Source organism: Erpetoichthys calabaricus, chromosome 3 (genome assembly GCF_900747795.2).
Source record: "Erpetoichthys calabaricus chromosome 3, fErpCal1.3, whole genome shotgun sequence".
NCBI lineage: Eukaryota > Metazoa > Chordata > Cladistia > Polypteriformes > Polypteridae > Erpetoichthys > Erpetoichthys calabaricus.
The window spans coordinates 205,200,418-205,224,942 of NC_041396.2; the positions used below are offsets into that span (position 1 = coordinate 205,200,418).

The window sequence follows — 24,525 nt, forward strand, 5'->3', positions numbered from 1 at the left end:
CATGGCCAACGGACTAAAACTTAAAGCTAGTAAAAATAATTAAATTGATGAGTTTAATAGGTGGATAAAGATAAATAGAGATGAAAAAGAAATGGGAAGAGAATCTGCTTCCACAGTGCTTTAAGAGCTTATTCTAAAATTGATTAGATCCTGCCAGGTTTTGAAAAAGTTCTGCACAGATCCTCTAAGTGAGAATTAGATTTTTTCCAATTTCAAATAATATAAAACATCAGTTACCCACTGACTTAAAAGAGAAGAGTTAGGATTCTTCCAGTTTAGCAAAATAGTGTAGTGAATGCAATCACAGTTTGTTTGTCCTTCTCCAATTTAAACCCATCTGGAAGAACACCAAACCCAGCTGTTAATGGGTTAAGAGGGATTGTGACACCAAGGCTGTCTGAAAGGCACTTAAAAATTTTGGTCCAAAATTATGTTAATTTGGTGCAGGCCCAGAACATGTGACCCAGTGAGGTTGGGACTTGATTGCAGCGTTCGCAGGTTGGATCTTGCCCTGCAAACATTTTGGACAATTTTAAGCGAGACAGATGTGCTTGATATATAATTTTGAATTGAGTATTTGTATGCTTTGCGCATATGGAGCTTGAATGAATTCTCTGCATTGCTACCTTCCACTCCTTTTCTGATATGTTGAGTGAGAGATCCTTTTCCCATTGTCCTCTTGGTTCTTTGAAAGGGAGGGACTGTAAAATAATTTTATATATTACAGAAATGCTGTCAGAGTCCTCGAAACTGAGCAATATTTTTTCCAGCATAGAGGAAGGCGGGAGATGAGGAAAATCGGGCAAGTTCTGTTTAATAAAGTTTCTAATTTGAAGATAGTGAAAGAAATGTGTTGCTGGAAAGTTAAACTTGGATTGTAATTGTTGATTGGATGCAAAGATGTTGTCTATATAAAGATCTCTGAGTAATTTAATCCCAAATGTTTTCCAGATATTAAAAACTGCATATGTTTGCGAGGGTTGAAAAAGGTGGTTCTCATACAGAGATGCCACAGATAAAAAATTCTCCATCTTAAAATGCTTTCTACATTGGTTCCATGTGAAGTGAGTGAAGTGTGAGTGAGTGAAGCACAACTGGGTTATTGTATATCGGCGATAACTTGCATTAATAGGGGCACAAAGCAGGGAATATAAAGAAGTACTGCAGGATTTTATTTCTATTGCACACCAAGCCTGTGTATGTTCATCTATTTGTGTCCAGGTTTTTATAGCTTGTATGTTTGCTGCCCAGTAATAAAACTGAAAGTTGGGTAGACTCATGCCACCTTCTGCCTTAGGTCTTTGTAGGGTCGCTCTTTGAATACGTGGGTGTTTTAAGTTCCAAATAAATGAGGTTATGGCTGAATCTAATTGCTTAAAAAATGATTTATTGATGTATATTGGAATGTTTTGAAATAAAAAGAGAAGCTTAGGAAGGATATTCATCTTAACAACGTTAATTAATTCTTCCAGCTAGAGTAAGATGAAGGGTTGACCATCTATGCAGGTCTTGCTTAATTTTTTCCATACAGATGGCAAAATTTTGTTGATAAAGAGCTTTAGGTTTACTTCTGATATTTACCCCTAGGTATTTAAACTGATCTGCAATAATAAAAGGGAAGGTGTCCAATCTAATATTGTATGCTTGTGAATTCAAAGGAAAGAGCACACTTTTATTCAAATTATTTCTGAGACCAGATATCTTTTGAAATTCTGTAAGTGCTGTTAAGACTGCAGGCACAGTATTTTGTGGGTCTGATATATACAGTACCATACCATCTGCACATAGAGAAATTTTCTGTTCAAGTCCTTCTCTGATAATCCCCTTTATCTGATAAGCATTTCAACAGTGAACTAGCGATTGCAAATAGCAGTGGTGACAAGGGGCATTCTTGTCTGGTACCACGTTCTAGTTTAAAGTAGTCTGAACAAATGTTGTTAATACAAACTGAAGCTTCTGGATTGGTATACAGTAGTTTGATCCATGTACAAATGTTCAGGCCAAACCCAAATTTCTCTAACGTAGTGAAAAGGTAGTTCCATTCAATCATATCAAATACTTTTTCTGCATGCAACGATAATAATATCTCTGGGGTGTTTGACTTTGCTGGTGAATATATTACATTAAACAGGCATCAAAGATTGGAAGCTAAGTGTCGGCCTGTAATAAATCCAGTTTGATCTTGTGATATTACAGAAGGCAGCACTTTCTCCATCCTTCTAGCTGGGACTTTGGAGAGTATCTTAACATCATTATTCAGAAGTGAAATTGGTCTGTATGATGCACATTGTAATAAATCCTTATTTTGTTTAGGAAAGACAGTGATTAGTGCTTGGCAAAAAGTTTGAGGTAGAATTTGATTGTGTCTAGCTTCTGTAAATGCTGCTATTAAGAGGGGTGCTAGCTGAGTGGAGAATTTCTTATAAAATTTGACATGGTAGCCATCAGGGCCTGCTGCTTTCCCACTCTGAAGTGACTTTATAGCATCTAGTAATTCTGATAGCGCCAGAGGTTTATCCAATTCCTCTGCACTAAGAGTATCTATTTGTGGTATCTGTAATGTATCCAGAAATGCATCAGATTGTGTGTTGTCTTCTTTAAACTCAGTAGAATATAAGGATTTATAGTAGTCTCTAAATGTGTGCATTATATTTTTATGGTCAATGATTTTATCTCCGTTCATGTTGGTGATTGCTGGGATTGCATTGTGAACTTCTTGCTTGTGGATTTGTTGAGCTAAGAGCTTATTAGCTTTCTCTCCGTGTTCATAGTAATGGTGTCTTGATTTAAAAATGAGTTGTTCAGTTTCTTTAGTTGTTAAGAGGTTGAGCTCTGAATGCAGAGCCTACCTTTTCCTATGAAGAGCCTCACTTGGACACCTGGCATGTTATTGATCTATTCTAGCAATTTCACTGGTTAGCTCTGATACCTTCTTGGTTTCTAATTTATTTCTGTGGGAAAGATATGAAAAAATCTGTCCTCTTAAGAAGGCCTTTAGAGTTTCCTAGAGTATTCCTGCAGAGACCTCTGAGGATGTATTTGTCTCTAGAAAGAAACTGATTTGTTTTGATATAAATTCTGTAGACATTTATTTTCTAATAAACATTTTAAAGAACTAAAACAGCTGATCTTTGTGTTAAATCGATTATTTAGGTATAAATATTCAACTGAAACTGCCATTGTAAATTTAAGCGATTAGTGCCACCCTAGTGCCACCCCTCTATAAAAATCTTTTTTACATTGCTAGTTGAAAATGTAGAAGAAAAGATACCAGTTCATTTTCCCCACATAGCATAAAAATAGTATACACAAAGAGAAGTTAGGTGGTAGCATATTCTATTCCAAAATCCCTAAACCAGAAAACTATAAACCAGCCTTTATCAAAAATGGTCCATCTTTCACAAATACTGTATATATCACAAATGTTACATCAATCTGCAGTGGGCTGGCGCCCTGCCCAGGGTTTGTTTCCTGCCTTGCGCCCTGTGTTGGCTGGGATTGGTTCCAGCAGACCCCCGTGACCCTGTAGTTAGGATATAGCGTGTTGGATAATGGATGGATGGATGGATGTTACATCAATCTAGTCACTTAACTTTCCTGTGAGCTAGTTATGAAAAAATGATGTAAACAGAGGCAATGTCTGCTGGAACATAATGGTGGAGCAGTGGTTGGCGTTGCTTTCTCACAGCCTTATTTGCATTATGGAGTTTGCTCAAAACCATCCCTGATTTATATATTATTTTACATGATACCCTTTTCATTAGCCTTTTTAACTGCTTCAGCTAATACTGTAGCATGGAAGCTGAGAGCCTGGTATCATTATAAAAATAAAAATAAATCCTTTTCAAAATATATTACTGTAATTTAAAATGTACCAACTGTAACTAACATTTGTTACTTGGTTTGTACTTATTTTATTGACACTGAATTCATTTTTAAAGGTGTTTTGATGCCCATGAGAGCCTAACACAAATGCTGTCTGATTCCTTGGTGTTTGCAGTCTCTCCCTCTTTTTTATCTAATATCAATAAATGTGCACAGGTAATATAAAATAAAAAGCTCAATAATGGACTCAACAATTCCCTAATGATTTCACCTCAGGCTTTGAATTTTCCTCTTATCTGCATTTTCAATGTCATCACAGATATAGCACCTATAGTATAGCTTCTCTCCTAGGATTAATCATTTGTATGAAACGGTATTAAAGTCTCCTTTCTAAAATATGTGAAAATGCATTTTTTTCTATAGAAAACCTTTGATGTTTATAGAAACATGTAATTTGAATTGGCAGAATCTCAGATTCCTAAACCCATGCTTACTATCTTTCGAATACTCTTCTGATATTCGTCTTTCTTTATATTCAAACATAATCTGCTTTTTTGTAAAGAAGAATTACATTTTTAGCTTTCCAGTAATCAGGTATGTCTTCCATTCTAAGCAACTCCTGGAAGAGCTTTGATAAGGGATCACGTCATCTATTTCAACACTGATGACAAAATCTCCTCAGGCCTAGGAGATTTGTTTGCCTCTAATATACCACACCTAGGGCTTATAACGCCTCAATTTATTCTACTAATAAATCTTTTATATAGGGCTTTTTCTTATTTCTGCTTGATGCATTGCATTTATTTCTTCATAGGTGAAAATGTTTTAATGGAAAAAATAACAAACTAAAAGCAAAAATTTTACAGTTTAAGATTTATTACACTGATCAGTATCAGTATTACACTGATTCTAAACGTTAGCTATATTAAAAAAGGCACAATAGTACTTTTCAGTGTAATTTTGTTTTTACAGTTTTTACTCCCTTCAGATCCCTGGATAGAAACATGCTACATACAACGGGGATAAAAATCATTTTGTAAAAAACACTGTATTTAAGATTTAATTAAATCATTTATCAAATTTTTTTTAAACTTGATGCAACCACCCACACTAAAGTAATGCAACTTTACAGTCACCTGAAAATATTTGAGATTTGGGAAAAACTGGAGTACCTGGACAAAATCCAAAAAGACATGGAGAGAATGTGCACACAGACAGTGGTCAGCTGAGATTTAAATCCAGATCCCTGAACTTCTGAGAAAGAAGCACTAACTACTTTGGCAGCGTGCCACCTGCATATTGTTGTTTATATTTTATTTGCATATGTATAGTTTAGTGACAAAGCTGATAATCGGAATTAATGTTTTGCAAACTTTACATACATAACCAATGATTGCTAAATTGCTTGCAGTTTAGCAGCATATGTCTCTTTTAAATAAATTGACTTTCTATCATCAGCCTTGAAACAATCAAAAAGCACTGAGGCTTCATTTGACATATAATGCAAGTCACAAAACACTTAAAGTGTGTGTCCTGCTATATAACATGATCAGCACACTGATAAACAAAGCCAGTTACTCAGGTATCTACAGAGATACAGTATGACAGTAAAACACTGTAGACTTCAATGTGCAGAATTTATAAAAATAAAAAATAAATATAATAAAACAACTATTCATCACAGATCCCCATTTTAATTGTCAAGTGTTAGCATGCATCATGTATTGGATTGCTCCACATGTTTAGCATGGTGTTAGTTTCCTGTACATAAACCCTCATATGTGAGAGCACTGACATAGACATGAGCCTCACAAACTCTGGATATATGAATGATGAGGTATTTTTGATTTGAATTGAAATTATGGTATTGTTGATTAAACACAGTGAACATCCATTCATCCATCCATCCATTATCCAACCCACTATATCCTAACTACAGGGTCACGGGGGTCTGCTGGAGCCAATCCCAGCCAACACAGGGCGCAAGGCAGGAAACAAAGCCCGGGCAGTGCGCTAGCCCACCGGAGGGCACACACACACACACACACTAGGGACAATTTAGGATCGCCAATGCACCTAACCTGCATGTCTTTGGACTGTGGGAGGAAACTGGAGTACCTGGAGGAAACCCACACAGACACGGGGAGAACATGTAAACTCCACGCAGGGAAGACCAGGGAAGCGAACCCGGGTCTCCTAACTGCGAGGCAGATAAATACCTGTGTGCAAATTACTTATTGCATTAAGCAATTATTTTATTTACTGCATTAAAGAATTATTTCCATTTAAAACACAGATGTTTTTAAAATAATTCAGGAAACTTACATTTGATCTGATATGCTTAATGTCTGGTCACCCTAATATTCGAACACCATAACTATTAGTTAACTGAATGATCTCCTGTTATTTCTAAAATATCTGAAGTTCTTAAATACAGCAGTAAGCCTAAGCCATGTTTCATTTTCATGCCAAATTTCAGGTTTTAATGTTTTTCACTTAAGACAAGCCTAGGACTTAATACTCTACAAAACCAATACAGAATCAACATTGCCATTGTATGACTTCCCTAATTAACTGTTTGTCTTTATTTAAGGTAATACTGTAAAACTTTAATAGTCTAAAATTATCACAATAATTTCCATTCACTGTTTAAATTTTCCTTTGCATGAATTTCATTCATTGTGTGGTAAAATGTTTCTGCACTATGCTGTTCAAAGCACTCTTTTAGCCATAACACACAAAACTGAGTGTAAAAGTAACATTTGCAATATGTTATTATCAAGTGTGTATTTCTGACCCCCAGTCAGCTGCCGACTTTTCCTCAAATTGCCTGCTACTTTTTGCCGAATGCCAATGCTATGAGCTCTTGATAAATTCTTATGTTACAAGTTCCCAAAGGCTCACTCATGCTGAAAAACTTAAACATACTGTAAATGAAGATGGACTGTGATCTCTGCTTGATCTATGCCAAAAACAGACTAATATTGATGAGAGAGACATTGTTTAGATCGTGCTTCAATAAAGTAAAGAGCTGTCCATACTTTATTTAGTCACTAAGATTTCTTGATATCCATATATTAAATCCATAAGCAGGAACATCCTGTAGCCTAAACAATCCTTACATGTTTGATTCATTTATTTTCTGAAAGTCCATATTCCATACAGAGTTCAGAAGAGCTGAACCCTATCCAAAATGCATGAGGTACATGGTAAGAACCAGCTCAAAATGGGATGCCAATCCACCAGAGGGTACACTCAAGCACACAGTCACCCACACAAACCAATCAAGGAAAATGAGATTAGCATTTTATGCTTGCATAGCCTCTTGAAACATAACATTTTCCTGCCATCCACAGTACAATTGCCGTTTAAAAATCCACATTTCATTATAATCCTGCAGAACTTCCAGAAAGACTTTGTTGTTTTAGATTTGGAGTGCTGTCATACAAAACACTAAAAGTCACTCAATTACATTCTGGAGTCTTAGATGGATAAGACAGTGAAAAAAATAACTCATCAAAGAAATTTGATAAACTCCTACTTTTCAAAATTCAAATGAAAACAGAATAAATCACAAAAATTAAAACTAGTTTTTGGTTTGTTGCAGTTAAAGAATAATAGATATATTTTCCATTCCATATAAATAAAAAACGTTTCTCTCTATTATAAAAGGAAATCCTGGACGAGATTTTTTTGAAGAGATAATTTCAAGTCCTGTGAGACAAGACGCACACGGTCCAATCACCTCTCATTCATGGGAATGCTTTTGTTAGACACATTTCCTGTGCTCCCAACTCTCATTCATATGAATGATTTTGACAGACACACTTCGTGCTCTCTCACCTCTTATAAATTTTTACGCTTTCCTCACTTTAAGTCATTTATGAAAAGTCCTCCATTTCATCCTTTAAAGAAGCTTTTGTGGACAGTATTGTTATACATTAAATCTATTCGCTTCATTTATAATAGTCCATTTCTGGGCAATAATTCTATACGTTCTAGATGACACGTCAATGACTAAGCAAAGAAGAAAAGGCAGCACATCGAAAATAGGCCCAAAAGCATTGGAAAGAAAAGAATTCAAAAAACAACAATAATAAAAGTGCAAATTCAGAAAATAAGTTTAGTAATAATCAGCCCAGACCAATTGGAATTGAAAATCTAGCAGGTCCAAGCGGGGACGGAAATAAAAGACAAAGAGTAGAAGACAAAGTAGAACATTGTAAAGAGGTTCAAAAACCACAAAGTGCAATACACTTGCAAAGCAGGTTAAAGATTATGAAAGTAGTAAAATTCGAAATTCACGAAAAACTGTTAGCAAAGATCACATTAACGCTAACAAACAGAAATTATTACTCGGTGAAATAATGGAACAGCTCCCATGAAAGGCCAGTTTTAAATAAATAAGCACCGCGCTCGCAGTTTGGTGAGGGGGAGTGGTGGTTGTGTGGCTGAAGCGGTTCTCAGTGCGAATCGCGATGTGGGCGTTTCTCACCTAAGTGCACAGATGAGAAACCGTCCGCATCCGTGATTGTTCCTGGGGCTGCTGCTTTGCCACAGCTGCCATGCCCTCTTGATAAATAGAAGCGCGAGTCGGCTAAAAGAGAAAAGGAAATAACAAACGGAGGTTGCAGGAGAAGGCAGGAAGCAGGAGGAGAAAGTCAGTGCGGGAGAGCGAGCGAGCGAGTGCAGGCTCGCGTTGCAGCTGAACAGGGTGCTTGGGTGTTTGGCCGACACCTGAGGAGCAGAAGTAGTGGTCGGTCCCGCTGAGTTTATTTTGAAGAGCGAGAGTGACTGGAAAGCGGATGACTCTCCATGTAAGGCCGCAGAAGATAGCGGGAGTCAGGACTTGGGATGAGCATTCCCCAGCGTGGGCGCCCTGGTCCCTGTGGAACCTAAGTCGCTGTTTGGAGGAACCTACTGGAGCCAGGGGTCAGTGAGGCAAACCGAACAGCCGAAGCAGACAGAGCAGGTCAGCTGCAGCTATGGTGACTCCTCTATTGCAGGGCCTATTTGGGAGAAGCAGGGGAGCCACCAGTAGTTGAAGAAGGATGCACCTGATTTTTAAAAGGACAGCTTCCAGCATTGTTTCAACCTCGTTGTTTTTAGAAGACTTTTTTCTATATTTTTAACCTCCACAATTTCACCTCTGTTTTTATGGATTATTTATTTGAAGACTTTGAAGCACTGCACTTTATTTAATTTGAACATTGTTCTGTTCTGTTGTTTTAATAAAAGCACTTTGCACTTTTACAACATCCCCTTTGCTATGTTGCGCCTCACTGCCTCACTCAGTGAAGTTATGCTACAGACAGGCTAACATAGAGATAATAGCTAAGATCAACATTGTACAGTAGCTGCTCCAAGCCAGGATCAGCAACTCTAGCACATCAGCTCCAGTATTTTCAATCTCAAGTGCCCTTCTTTGGGAGGTGATAGAACTGAAATCGGTTTATCAAAATAAAGGAGACAGCTTCACCTACACACATATTGTGCAACATTGTATATTATCTTTGTCTGTTAATATTGCATCTGCCTATTGTCTTCATTGTCTCTTTGCCAGTGGAAACTTGGATAAGACTGTTTTTGTTTGCAGTTGGAGGCTATGATATTCTACAGCAGTCTTTCATATGTGACTTTATCATTGTTATTGTGAAACTGATAAACTCATTGTACACAGAACCACAATGGCAGCTCTAACTGCAATAACTTTGGCGTCCAAGATGGGATGCCTAGTAGAACATTCCAGGAATGGGAGAAACAAATAATAGGAAGTTGCCAGGAAGTTCACTGAATCTAATCCTCAGTCTGGCAGATAGAAGCAACTTCCTGTTGCCACCTTTCTACAAATTCCCACATTGCTGTCAGGAGTTAAAGCTTGACCAGGCAGCCCTATCAGCAGGGAATCCTGGGGCACACCCAGCTGCTTAGTAAGGTGACAGGAACTATGAAACCATCCACATCCACATTAACAACACAAAGGAATATGGCAATAATTTATGCATTCATTGTACCATTACCAAAAGTAACCCTGAACAATAAATAACATTACTCAAATTTACAATCCAAAAAACTGAACTGTTATTGTTATTTTGTTTTGGCCTGTCTTGACTGATACTTTTCTATTTGGCGGGACATTGAAATGCTGTATCAAGCTTACTCAAAGCAATCTCAAAGTAAACAATAGTTTTAAAATAAGTATTCCTCCTAAAATTCCTGTGATCTCCGAATAAATATCATATATTTTCTCTTTGATTATTCCAAGTTCTTTTTATCAGATTTATGTAATCACTGTGTCTGTCATGCTGAGATTAGCCCTCTCGGTAAACAGGTTGCATCTGAGCAAATGGCCTTCATAATTTAAAAGGCTATGATCATGCTCCATATAAAAGAGTACAGGCACCTCAACCATCAGACATGCTTTCCTGAAGATTTTAAACCATTAAGTGCAAACAATTCAGCAGTCTGAGAGAACAACTAAGAATTGATTTTGTTACAAACAAAGAGATTGGTACTGAGGATCTACAATTTTGTACAACAGCCTACCTAAAATGTGTCAGAGGTGGATTATAAGATTATGGGGCAAATTTAATAGCTACCATTATTTTCTTCAGATAAAAAGCAAAATAGTCTGTCTCTTACAGCAAGAATCTTTAGCTGTTGCCAGAGAAACAATGAGACACTGCTACAATAAACCATCCATTCATTTGAGCATATTGCCTGGATCACCAGCAATTAAACAAGAACAATGTCAGGCACATTTATGTGGGTTAGTCCAAAGCTGGGATGATGGCAGCTTAATAAAGAAAATGAGGTACTGTGACCAGAGCTCACTGTTCAGCAAGCACAAGAGACAAGACATTGTCATGGGGGAGGGCGACTTAGATTTGATTAAATGAACAAAATCCATCAGTATTCTGCTATTTTAAAAAATAAAAGACCAACTGCAATAATCTATTAATTTTCATAGACTCATCTTTAAAATGACAGACTATAAACATACACCAATTTTTTCTTCTACTTATGAGAAATGTTACAGGTTAAGATGTACAGTATTTCAAATAAAATCAAAAGATTTAAAATAATGTAGCACTCGTATTTACTAATCTTTAACAAACATGTACTTTCTGTTCATTAGGAATTACATTTGGTGCAATTTGCAAGGCATAAATAGCTATCTTGACACAAATTACACATTCTAATTTTAAACTAACACTGGAAAAATAACAACAATGTCACGGCTTATTCTGAATGGAACAACTCAAATAGGTTATAAAGAAATAACAGGAAACAGATTTGAAGGAAACACCATCCATTTTCATTAGGTTGTTTTTCCTAGAGAGTGTACCAGTGGGATATAAACTCTGATCAGTAATAATAAAGGTACATGATGGTAGAATTTTTACTCATAGAAAAATGGGTGAGAAAGCTTCATAAAACTTATTAAACCATTTTGTCATCTGGACAAATCTGCCACCGTCATATCTTTCACATTTCAGTAGACGAATAAGCCTCACCCCTATCACTGTTCCTTTAAGCAGATGTGTGTGCTTAGGTTTGTAAATCTTTATAAGCACTCTTAGCCCTTCTTGGGTGAGATTACTATGTAAGTGCAAACTGAGTTAAAAAAACTGCAGATCAAGACTAGAGAATAGATTTCTTATTGGAAGAAATATTTGCTATGAAAATTTGTTTTTTGGCACCCATAACATGCTAATATATTATAGCCCTCCAGGGATTTTCAGATCATCATTTCACATTATGCAGGTGCCTTAAAAAGAAATAGTAAAAACATTTTCAGTTTAATAGTAATGGTAAAGAACAAATATTTTATTCATTTTACATTACATGTATTTCTTCATTAAGGATATTTTGTAATTGTATGTAAAATCCTGATTTAATCTAGAAACACTAGAGACACTCTATCTGAAAGTGCATGTCTGACTAAAATTAGAATATTTTTAACTTCACAAAAAGATTAGGGATTTATTTTCAGAAATATTTTTTACTAATGCTGTAATCTGTATTTAGGGCAGAGTGTATTGATAGCAATAAATCAAATTACTGATGCTCTGGTTAAAATATTTTGCTCCAAGGTTGCAAAGCAGATTAGGACAATATGGAAAGCACTTGATTTAAAAGATGGCTGAGATACTACAAATGCATAGAATTATCATGGTGAAAGATGTGTAATATTTGAAATAAAGATACCAGTATGCTATAATTTCCAGGCAAAAGATTTAATTTAGATAGTCTGCATTGTTCAAATTCAGTCTCCTTAACATACTTTCATTCATTCACATACTGTGTCACAGCATAATCAAGTCAAGAGTTTACTGCATAGTGGCTGGTTCTGACGGTCAATAGCCACAGCCTTCTTGCTTCATCCCTTTCTCCTTCAGACATCAGTATCCTTGCAACACCTCATCTGTCTTTGTCTTCCTTTACACTTGTTTCCCTTTAACCTGACTTCTAAAATGTTTCAAAACAATGACCCTCCTTTTATGATATCCAGTCAGTATTCCATGGTATGTTCTTTCCTTTCATCATTCAACACTGTCTTAAAATAAATCCCTGTAACTTTGCTTAACATCATAATTGCCTCAATATTTGCATATATAAACAAATATAATGTACATATAATATTTGGTCTGAATGGTTTTATTAAACTATGAATTTAGTTATTACTTTTCAATAAATTAGTATACTGTGCAAATACTCATTTTTTTTAGTTCATATTGAATAATAAAATAGTTTAGTAAAATTACTGAGAATTTGTCCAGCATTGTAGTCAAACATAATCAACATTACCACTCTGCCCATTTGCCACCTAGTCTGTGTAAAGTCCCTTTCATAATAACACACCAAAGAAAATGCTACATTTTATAAAAGTAACTCTGTCAATTTAACTATATTGCCACACGCACAGGCTCTAAAAGACATGAATGTGGTGGACTGTTTCATACATAAATGGACAATGGTATTTAAATTTAGCATTTTCTTAATGTTAATACATTTTCAATAGGTCTTTAATCCTTGTGTTATAAGGAAGTCATTATTTTATACACTGATTCTTTTGTACAAATTATTATTTTTTTGTTTTTAAGTAAATCACTTGCCCACTGCTTTACCCTGAGCAGACTACATAGAAAAGGGAGTTGACTTCAACCCAGGTTAGCTCTCTTCCAATCCAGGTATGTGTTTTCACATTACGAGTTTCCACCAGGTTTAGAAAAGCCAGTTTACAACTCAGACTGAAGTACTAGTATGGAAAGGTATGAGAGTCTAACCTTGCATCTCCCATTACGAAAAAAATGCACAAATGTATTTCTGCTTAAAAGATCACACATTCCACCAAATTCTAGCATTCAAAATCACTTGCTCTTGCCATCAGCAATCAAAGAAAGATGGAACAGATGGAGTATTAAAACACTCCTTGTGTCCAGTAATGATTACTATAAAACATAGATAAATATACTCAGCAGAGTTTGTTGAATATATGTCTTTATGAATGAAAAGCAACATGTGAAATTGTCAGAAATTTTATGTCATGATCCTAGATATTATTTTTTCTGTCTCTCAAGCCAAATCATGTTGCCTGTACATGACATTTTTTTTGTTCAGACAGCGAGTGCTTAATTACTGAATGACCTAGTAGAAAGGGGCTTTGATCCGTTCATTGTGTTCTCTAAAATGAAGGCTTCAGTACTTGCATTTATACTGGGAAGACATCAGAACTGTCATTCAGGTCTTTGTTCATGTGAAAGGGGTAAACGTGCAGGAATACATGTATTAGTATACACACATGTCCTGCATAAAATCTTTCTATACAGTATACAGAGTTAAGCAAAGTCTACTGAAGAAATTTGTGTTTCACTGTTTAACAGAAAACATTTCAGATGAAACTTTGACAGTAGCCTTGCAGAAAATAAAAAATTGACATAAGGAAGCTTTAATAATCTGCCTATTCTACCTGGTTTTTTTTTGCAGTCAGCAGAAGACCATGATTTTGAACTCTAGAATGTGATGGAAAGTATGGCCTTTTAAGGAAAAAAATCCAATTGCATAAGAAAAAAAGAAATTAAATGACAAGTGATTATTTTTATCACTGAAATGATGACATTAAAAACCAATGGCACAAAGAAAACAAATAAGAGAAAGTTTACATCAGTAATTAACCAAGGTAAACCAAGTTGTGGATAAAAAGATGTAAAGTAGTTGCAAAGTCAAAAATTGTGGGTGGACATCCATACCCTGAAAAATGGCCACTCTTAACTTAGCACTTATAACAAAGCTGAACCTTCTCAACCCTACTTTATCCTAGTCAGGTTTGCGGGGTGAAGGTGGGTTTCAGTTTTTAAATCAGATTAGGCAAAAGGTAGGAAAAAAAAAAAACATTTGATGAGGCACTACCCAATCCCTGGACACACTAACACATAGCCACACGCACCAGGCTAATTCGAGAATGTCTTGGGGATATGGGACTACTTAGGCATAACCATGAACACTAAGGAAGAACATGCAAACTCAAAAGAGACAGCAACTTGGTTGTCAATCAAGTTTCATCGCAAGTGGAACTAAAATTGGACCAAATAAAAATAGCTACTTGTTTATGGTGCTTTCCAACCAGTCTATAATGATGAAAGACTGTGCCTTTCATTAAGTATCATAAATTCAATATTATAAGGGTCTGAAGTATAAAACTTCCCAAAGTGTGTTTCAGGTACTTTTCAATCCAGCTATCTCTGATGCATAATATAGAGAGAAATGGCACATTCATTTTACAACATCACAAGCACTAACCAGTTTACAAGCATTCAACAGATTATCATGTCCAAATAAAGAGGGTGTGATGCTCTTAAGTTTATCAGTCAACACTATTGGTTTTGTTGTACTTATTCAATAAACCTAAAAATTCAATTCCATTATAAACATTCTCCTTCAGCTGAAATTTAAAAAAAATGTGTTATTACCTTGGCCAAATGGGAATTAATCCATTTTGTAAAAGTCCTTTTCTGAACTGCTTCTTGTTCATCTATAAAATAAAAATGTGAAAATGGTTAAATACAGAAAAACCTGTTCATGTCATATTTAACAAGTACTATATACAGTATATTATTAGGCTTTGTTAATTCATAAACTTACTTTAAAAGAAGAAACTTCAGATTTTCTGATGCTCATTTTAAATGGTCTAACAACCATCTTTTGCCATATACAGGACTCAAGATTGCTGCAAAATGCTGGTTTAATTATGCCCTAGTTGAGTTTTTCTAATGATATCCTTTGTATTTATTTTACATCATCATTTTATCCACTGCACTATATTTATGAGCAGAATGGCCTCATTGCTCTCCTTCTGACCTTGAACAAAAATATACATTTGCTATAAAGGGGACTTAGCTAGAAAAATTCTAGCTTCTCAGCATGTCAAAATACCATGTACAAAATAAATATAACTTAACTGCATTATACAGTATATAAAATCAGTAAAACATTCCAGCCCTATCATAATCTGCGTGGAGTCTGAATGCTCTCACTGTGTCCATGTGACATTTTCACCTGTTTCTCCAGTTTCTCTGCTACGTCTCAAAGTCATGCATGATGGACTAACTGATAACTCTAAACATAGCTTACAAGACTGAGTTTTAGTGTGTGTAAGACTGTACCCTCTCATGGGATGCTGCTTGGAGAAGCTAGAAGCTCACACAACTCAGAACTGATTTAAAAGGGTTTGAAAATTAATAACTAGATTAATAATAATCTCTTTTACACATTCAATAGTGAACCTGAAGCTGGTTGATCTAATGAAAAATATACATTTTTTGGACTGGAATATCCATTTATATGTCCATCCTAACATTTATTAATTTTTTTCTCTCCATTAATTGAATACAAATCGCTGGAAAGTATCCAAAGAGCATCAAACATCTAACAAGAACCAAACCTGCAATGGAAAACTGTGCCAATTCAAAGTCACCCATTAACCTTACCTACATGTCTTTAAGATGGGCAAGGAAAATCAGAATAAATGACAAAAACCCACACCAAGATTACAGAATGTGACGGAAATAGGGATGGGGTTAAGAACTTGCCTCAGACCCCACAATTGGTACTGCATTAGTACTTACTATTATGCCTCATCACCACCCAGGCTAGAGTATAAGCATTCTAGTCAACACAGAAAATGCAATACTAAATAATAAACAGTGATCAAAATTTCCATTTTTACCTCAGTGTTGCTGGAAGTAAAAATGAAAATGCCTAGACGTCCAAGAACTTTACATGCTGACACTTTAAAACTTTTATAAGTGAACTGATTATAACTGGTGACACCTGCCACTTCATAATATTAGCCCCCAAACCTTTAAATGCTGTGTGATATACTGACACTTATTTAGACCAATTTTTAGGCACCATAGCTGCTTCTATGCAGCTACAGGCACATAGGTTGAAATCAGAGCCTGGTCACTATCTTGATGGACTTTGAATGTTTTCTTTAATGTGACTCTTCTATGTTAATTAATGATTGTGTGTGAGCGACTCTGATAGCATATTAACCCTTCTAGCAATTACTACTGACTGGCACACAAGCCTCAGGGTAAGGTTGCTGGCATTAAAGTACTTAAAAAATCACAAGTTCATGAAGACAATCTGTTTTGAAACTATTCTATTAGACCGAGTCACAACAGCTGAAAAAAGATCTTTAAAAATTGGTGTACAAACAAAGGGTAAATTATGAACTTCAACAACGATGAGCGATGCATAAAATTCCTCTTACAGGCATAATAGCGTGAAAGACCAGAATGTAATCAGAGGAGCAAGGAGCCTGCATTGAAAAACATCTGGCACATTTCATCATGCTTTTAATTCTTAGCTTTAAAAAAAACATGCTCTAGCAGAAATGAATGCAAGGCAATAACAAGAGCTGGAAGGGATGCCACCTCACCACAGAGCTCACACTTCAGAGTTACCATTTAACCTTAGCAGCATGTCTTTGCAGGGAAATATGAGGTCTTGGAGCAAATGCACAAGGAAAGCAAACAGACTTCACATAGAAGTCACTGCACTTCATTCTGTAGATTTTAAGACTCTATAAAGGGCCAATAGAAGTGAGCTTAAGAATGTCATGAGGGTGGCCTGCTATGGATTGGCATCCTATCTAAGGATGTGCTCCTACCCCGCACCTGATGTTGGTAGGACGGGCTTCTGCCTCACTTTGACCCTAAAATTTGGATAAAGTGGGCTAAGTAAAAGGATGTAAAATAAGTACTATAAATGTTTAAAATCCACAAGCAGTGGAATTGGCTGCTGATATAGGGAGACAGCAATACAGATGCTTTAATTATGTAAACACAATACATTACAAACACAAACACCAATATGCGCAAGCTCTGAATATGTTTAGAATAAGCTTGCTTTTTTTGCAATGCAGTAGTGGTTGCACACCAGTGTTTATTTTGTAAAAACATTCTGAAAACAGAAAAGCAATAATTGCAGCACTTAATTATTTGCCATTTGTAAGTGATGTTTACCTTCGACATAACTAAGAGCCCAATAATAAAAAAATGCCTTGGGAAATGTTCCACATTTCTGCTGCCTTTAATTCCAAGTGATACATAGGCACAGGTCAGGCATTTCTACCTGCCAGAGGTCATCTGTTACAGCGGACCACCAAAGCATTGCAGTACGTCTTTCTAATGATGCTACCATCTTGACACTGTACTCATGCAGATCACATAGCAGAAAATGATTCTGCCGCAACGGGTGACTTTGAGAAGGGGTCTTGAGGCAAAGTAAAAGCAAAAAACATTGGCCTGGAATGCAATTAACATATTAATAAATTCCCTTATTCACATCACCAGCTGACAGAGTCAGAATCTGCTAACCTTTCAGACCCTCAAAAGAGAAAATAAAGCCAAATAAATGAGTTAATTTGCACCATGACTGTAATGTGGCCTGTACAGTCTGACATTATACGTGGGTTTTTTAGTACATGCAAACATCCCCCTGGGAGCTCCGGCTCTTAGGCTTATTACTGCCTGACTTACCTCGCAGATACTGAAAAAATCCTGTCACCAAATTGAGGGAGGAAACCTTTTTGCCGGGAATCTCCCTGTAACGAGCCATTCCGTGTGCAAAGCTGTCCAGGCTCAGAAATGCTCTTCATGTGTGCAATATTCTACGACAGACATACTGTACATCCACTGGAGGAAAAGCACCCTCACAAATCCATCTGCCAGCGCTCATTAAAACGCTGACAGTGATGCCTGCAGGAATACTGCCTCCTCCTCCTCCTATTCCTATTCCTCTTCCTCGTCCTTGCTCTTTCACAGATTGTTACAGTCTTCCCAACAGTGCTATTTTTACATCACAAGACTTGTATTCAGAAGGAGGCAGAGATGTGCTTCATGGAAAAGCTCTGTTGTTCTGACTACAAGCATCCCTACTTACTGGTTAAAAAAAATCTAGTTTCCAAAGTCTAGCCAATCAGCTTGTGGGAATCTGTGATGTCAAGTCTCTGGAGAATTATCCCTGTTTGTTGTGATCAGGTTCAGCCCAGACTGGGCAACATGCTCTCTGACATTCAAGTAGGCTGTTGGTAGGGGTTTTGAGAAAGGACATTTATAATCCCAGTAACAAAGGTCCTTTATTCCTCTGTACTGTATGACATAAAAGAGATGTGACTTGGCTACTGCATTTAAAACATCATGAGCATCTGCACAGTCATGCTTATGCTTATGTTTTTAATCAGGGAGTAATTTATTTTGGGAATAACTAAATATTTAATTGTGTGATATTCAGAGCATGTAAGATGGATAATGTCTGCTCACTATCAACAAAGCAGTATTTACAGTATTCCACTATTAGGAAGCATGTGGCTTCTGCTCTGTTCTGGAAAGCAGCCATTTGGAAATGTTGTGAAGATATGGAAATAATGACCAGAAGCTCTAAATGACCCTTTGGCTTCTGTTGCCGAGAGAGTCTTAACACAATATATGTATTATGTAAGGGAGTAAATCTGGGAGGAAAAAGTTCTCATCTGTGTATTCCAAAGGAAATATAGATAAAGAAACATGCAGTTTGCTGAGATGGCAAAAGCTGTCCTCAGCATTCTGAACACAGCTCATTAACTTTAAAATTACATTTTAGTTTTAAACAAATACAGTACAGTATATACCAGAAACCAAAGGGCAAGTATTCCATGTATTATTTTTTACTTTTCTTCTTTCCTTTAGCATCTAACAGAAACACTGCTATTTCCATGTAAAAGTAAATAATGAAGCTAAATATCTGCTGTGAAATTAGTTGTTAAATCATTGGCTTAGGCTTACATAAACAAAGTAGTTAGTCAGTCATTTTCTAACCCACTTAGTTCTAAACAGGGTCGTGAAGGGTAGTGGAGCCTATCTCAGCTAGCATTGGGCACAAGGCAGGAACAAACCCTGGACAGGGCACCAGCCAATCACAGGACAAACACACACACACATACACACAAGGGCCAAATTAGTGCTGCCAATTCAACTAACCTGCATGTCTTTGAACAATGAAAGGAAACCAAAGCACCTGGAGAAAACTCATACAGACACATTAAGAACATTCAAACTCCATGCAGGTAGGACCTAGGACACGAAACCTGGTCTCCATACTATGAGGCACCAGTGCTACTACCACTGCACCACCATGCCGTCCCATTTGTTCATTTATAAAAGTCAGTTTCACTGAAGCCAGAAGTCAAGTAAAATGATACCTTTTATTGACTAACTGAACAGATTATGATGTGCAAGCTTTCGAGGCAGCTCAGGCCCCTTCCTTAGGCTTCGAAACCATGCATACTGTAATCTGTTCAGTTAGCTAATAAAAGGCGTAATTTTGCTTGACTTCTCATTGCATTCATAATGGCTAACACAGTACAACACCCTACTAATTACTGAAGCCTCAACATATTCTAGCGGCATTGGGAACCAAACAGGTTTCAAATAGTCAACAGCACCACTTCATCATAGGAGATAAACAAATGAGTAGTCACCTACTGTATATATGGCCAATTTAAAGCCACGTCTTTTGCATATAGGAGAAAACTTGAATATTAAGAGAAAACAAAAAGCAGACAGAACATCCAAACTCCAGAAAGGCAGAGACTGAAAAGACATCTAAACCTAGAACTTAAAAAGCAACACTATAACCAAAATGTAAAACTCTGATCAAATTCTATAAAACAAAAACATGCAACCACTCATACCAGGTAAATTCAGGGTCATCTTTTAACATAACCTGCAGGTCACTAGGAAGTGGAATGGAAACCGGAGTACCAAAAAAACAACACTCACACTGTTACAGAATAAAATGCAAACTCTGTAGAGATGTCATTTTACTTTGTTGCCATAGTGGCTTAATTTTCATGGAATCCAATGTGGTTAGATACAAATAAAGTATTTTACAGTGTGAATGAGATGCGTTTTCTTAATACAGTACTAAAACAACAACATGACCCAGGGTCATAGTCTTTTACCATATGTGTGGTAGCACACCTACATATACTCCATGATTTTTCATCACGGTTACCTTCTTTTTAAATCAGTGGAAGGTTTTTCCTGATACAGAACTCTAATGTTAAACAGGTTTTTTAAGATTGTAACGTACAGATGTTTAATTAAACAAAGCACTTCCTTGTGCCCATTATAGCTGGCACAGCCTCCAAGACCCCATAGCCCTGAACTGGATTAAGTGGATTTGAGAATTGTACTGTACAAGTATGGTATGATGGGACCCGTTACGGTTGGATTTATGGCTTGGTCTGCCAGGTCTGCACTTTCTGTCTGCGTTTGCATGGACATGAAACTTGACTCTAAACTGGATATTTTTCCATCCCAGGGCACATTCATGTACATAACTAAATGGGACCAATGTAGTGCAACCAGTTAGCCTGGGATGCACACTTTTGGGTTTTGAGAGAAAATCCATGTGAATGTACAGAGAATATGGAAAACGCCACTCAGACAGTGACTAGGCTAGAAACTGAAATCAAATTTTTCCAGTCATAATACTACATTTCATACTATTACATTTCATTGTATCACTAAAGACTCTTTATACATATCCTTAAGAAATAAAGCTTATGACAGTACATGATTCCATCATTAATTTTCTGAACCTGATTGAACTGATTCCATCATTAAGGTTTTGGTTAAGTGCCTTCCTGACACTTACTCTCTCTATATTTATTTGGACTTGGAACCGGCACCAAGTTGGGCTAGTGTGCCCCCCTGGTAGCTAGAATGTGGCACCAGTGGCACCATTTTTCTAATAATTCAGTCACGTAACTAAGTAGAAAATAAAACAAGAAACCAAAGCTGCAAATGATAATGAGAAAACAAGACATGTGTAAAGGAAGGGTGAAAGTGTAAGACTTTTTCTTTCTTTTTTACTGGATGACATAATGAACAACCAAAAATATATTAGATTTTTTCATTATATGCAATCTTCTAGAACAAATGTCTTTTCTTCCTATTTTTGTCCAATTTTATAATAGCTGAAGCAATGTTTTTTGTTCCATCCCAATTGCAATGGAAATAGTTTCTTTCATGGCTCTCTGGCTTTCATACATACTTTTTTTATTAAATAAAAGTTCATTCATTCTAGATTCCGAGTATGGCTCAGTCACATCAAACAAAGTAAGACTATATAAAAAAAAATAGCCCAAATGATCAGCTAGACCTTGTAACTGCATAATAAATCAGTAACTTCCATCCCTTTTCCACATCTTCTGTGTCTCCCTGTTTGTTACATGACAAAATCAAAGTCCAAATGACATCTGCTCTTTGATAGTCTCTTATCCTGTTTCAGGAAGAGCCATAAGGATACAGACTGATCTTAACACATAAAACCTCATTATGACATATGGCACTGCTATGCTGATGAAAATACAAACTGAAAGTAGCACATTGTTCATTCCCATCTCCGCCAACAAATCATCTATGCTCAGCTGAATTGATTTCTGAGAACACAGGGTGGTCAGAGTAAGCCTACAATACAAACAGTCAAGTCAACATCATTAGACAAGAGATCATATACATAGAACATCCCCCTTGACACAGCTTGTTGTGTCAGGTGGCACTTCATTTTGAAACTCATGAGATGGTCAAAAGTTGTTAATGAAAGGAGAAAAGAAATTTGCAGAAGCCACTTACAAATGCCACCTTCTGTCATCACTGTCCCGCCATCTAACATCAGATAAACAACCTTGTGAAACATCATTCTAATTTCTTGTCATCTCCAAGAGTATAAAGTTTCTCCAGACAAAATGCTTATACTGTACTTGCTACATGTGTTTCAGTGTAATTACAAATGTCACAAAATGCCTCTTGTGGTAGTCCATAGTAGAACCCATCTAGGAGTCAGAACCAGTAATCACTGTAACCTAGTGGCTAAATCTTTAAACTATATAACCATAGGGTGGTCAGTTCAAACTCAACCAATAAGTCACTGTGTGACTATGAGCAAATCATTTGTTGTAGATATCTGTGACTAGGATAAAAGTGTTAGCTAAAGAAATGTAATATAAATCCTCATTGGGAGCACCTTAATTTTCATGGACTTTAATGTTTTTTATGAATTGATTGCCTAAATGTAATTGAAAAGACTAACCAAACGAGATGCCTTAGATCAATAGTGCAAAGTGTATGACCTGCATACAAAGTGGACTGGAAGGATGTGACGAAAGGTGATGGTAAATCAATGCCCTGCACTGTAGTGCCTTTCTAGTAGACAGAAGATTGCAGTGTCCTTTTAAATGAATATGTAGGTTTCATTCACTTTCTGAACCGCTTATTGCAATACAGAGTCTTCAGCAGGACCCCACCTGTTTTGAAGGCTCAAACACACAAATCCACACTGTGCAGTTTATAGTCAATAGTCCACCAGACTTTCACATCTTTAGGATCTAGGACTAAACCAGTCCACCCATACATACAACTGGAGATCATACAAACTCTACTCATGAAACTCAGCAACACTATATCGGGTTGTTCACAACATTTTCATCAGTCCACACACACATTTAAAAACCAGCTTAATCCAATTAGCTATACCAATTTAAGGTTCTCCAAGTTGAGCTGATTGGTACCATAAATTGACACTATAAAAGCAGATGTAATAATGTGGCATCCTGTCCCAAGGATGGTTCCAGTCCTTTGTAGCTCTGAATAGGATGCAGAGTACACTCATACTAGGCCAAATTACAATCAGAAATTATTTTAATAAGCATGTTTTTGGAATGTGAAATAAATACCACAAAGGCACACAAAAATATGCAAAATCCAGTGACTTAGCTAAGATTCTAAACCAGATGTCAAAAGCTGTTAGGTGTAGGGGGCACTCTTTAGACACTCATTAAAATTAAAGTTAAGAGACCACTGATGTTAATTCACTATTTTCCACAATAGAATGCATTCTAAGCAAGTCATTTTTACATTTTTCATGTTCAGTTTAGTTACACAGCATGAACCAGATAATTGAAATATCATTAAACTGTGAAAGGGCACTTCTGACATAGTCGTAAAGAATTTGCCTACACAATATTTGCTCAGTTATCTCCTGGGTGTTACTGAGCATCCATCCTGCATCACCTTCGGTTATGTTATTGATTATTTTATTTATGTTCATTGGGGGAAGCAAAAAATAAATGGAATAGAGGCTGATAAACTCTATTTGTGCTTATGCATCACTATTATTCTGTGTGAAGAACAGAATATCATGTTTAAAGTACTTGTACAGTAAATGCAAAAAAATCATGTGATGCTGTTGAGAAAATTGCTTCTCAGACTGATTCTAAGTCTATTTTTACATATTGTATCTCAGTGGAGATATAATGAAATATTTATGATACTTGTAGAATTTTGTTTCAGAGAGAGAATTTTGAAGGGTCTTGCAGGAATGGTAAAGACCTGGATATGGAGAAGTAACTGTGTTCTGGAGTTGTATCCATTTAACTTCAGAACACAATCACTTACATAAGTGCACAGCCACATTTGGACAAAGTTATCCTCTCATCTCAAAGGTGTAGGAAAATGCTGAAAAGAAGAACCGAATGATGGATTGATGTTAATCAATAAGTTAGCCTAGTTATCAGTGTTGCCTTTGGCAATGTCAGTAAATAATTAGTGAAAAAAATTAGTAAGACACCCACCCAGGAATATCAAATTGATGTAGCTGATGTGAGAATTTTAACATCTGCTCACCCAAGGATCTATGTCTCACCTTCCAGTCAAGATGCCAGAAATCAATACAATTTATGATGAGGTTCATAAATCAGTGAACATCTATATTAAACTATTACATTAACGTCTACATTAAACTAGACTATTTTCCTCTCTCTGTATACATATCTGGGGGCCTGGGTTCGCTTCCCGGGACCTCCCTGTGTGGAGTTTGCATGTTCTCCCCGTGTCTGCGTGGGTTTCCTCCGGGCGCTCCGGTTTCCTCACACAGTCCAAAGACATGCAGGTTAGGTGGAATGGTGATTCTAAATTGGCCATAGTGTGTGCTTGGTGTGTGGGTGTGTTTGTGTGTGTCCTGCGGTGGGTTGGCACCCTGCCCGGGATTGGTTCCTGCCTTGTGCCCTGTGTTGACTGGGATTGGCTCCAGCAGACCCCCGTGACCCTGTGTTCGGATTCAGCGGGTTGGAAAATGGATGGATGGATG

General features: G+C 36.6%; 1 protein-coding gene across 1 annotated transcript in view; it reads right to left on the minus strand.

Annotated features, from left to right (window-relative positions):
- LOC114648588 (nesprin-1-like) overlaps positions 1-17,967 on the minus strand; it is a 360,492-nt gene extending 342,525 nt beyond the window's left edge. Inside the window, exons 1-2 of the mRNA XM_051924543.1 lie at positions 17,874-17,967; positions 14,799-14,860 (exon numbers count right to left, since the gene is read on the minus strand). Of these exons, the coding sequence (XP_051780503.1) occupies positions 14,799-14,860; positions 17,874-17,952 (141 nt within the window). The 5' untranslated portion in view covers positions 17,953-17,967. The remainder of the gene's footprint in view (positions 1-14,798; positions 14,861-17,873) is intronic.
- Between the last annotated feature and the right edge of the window lie 6,558 nt (positions 17,968-24,525).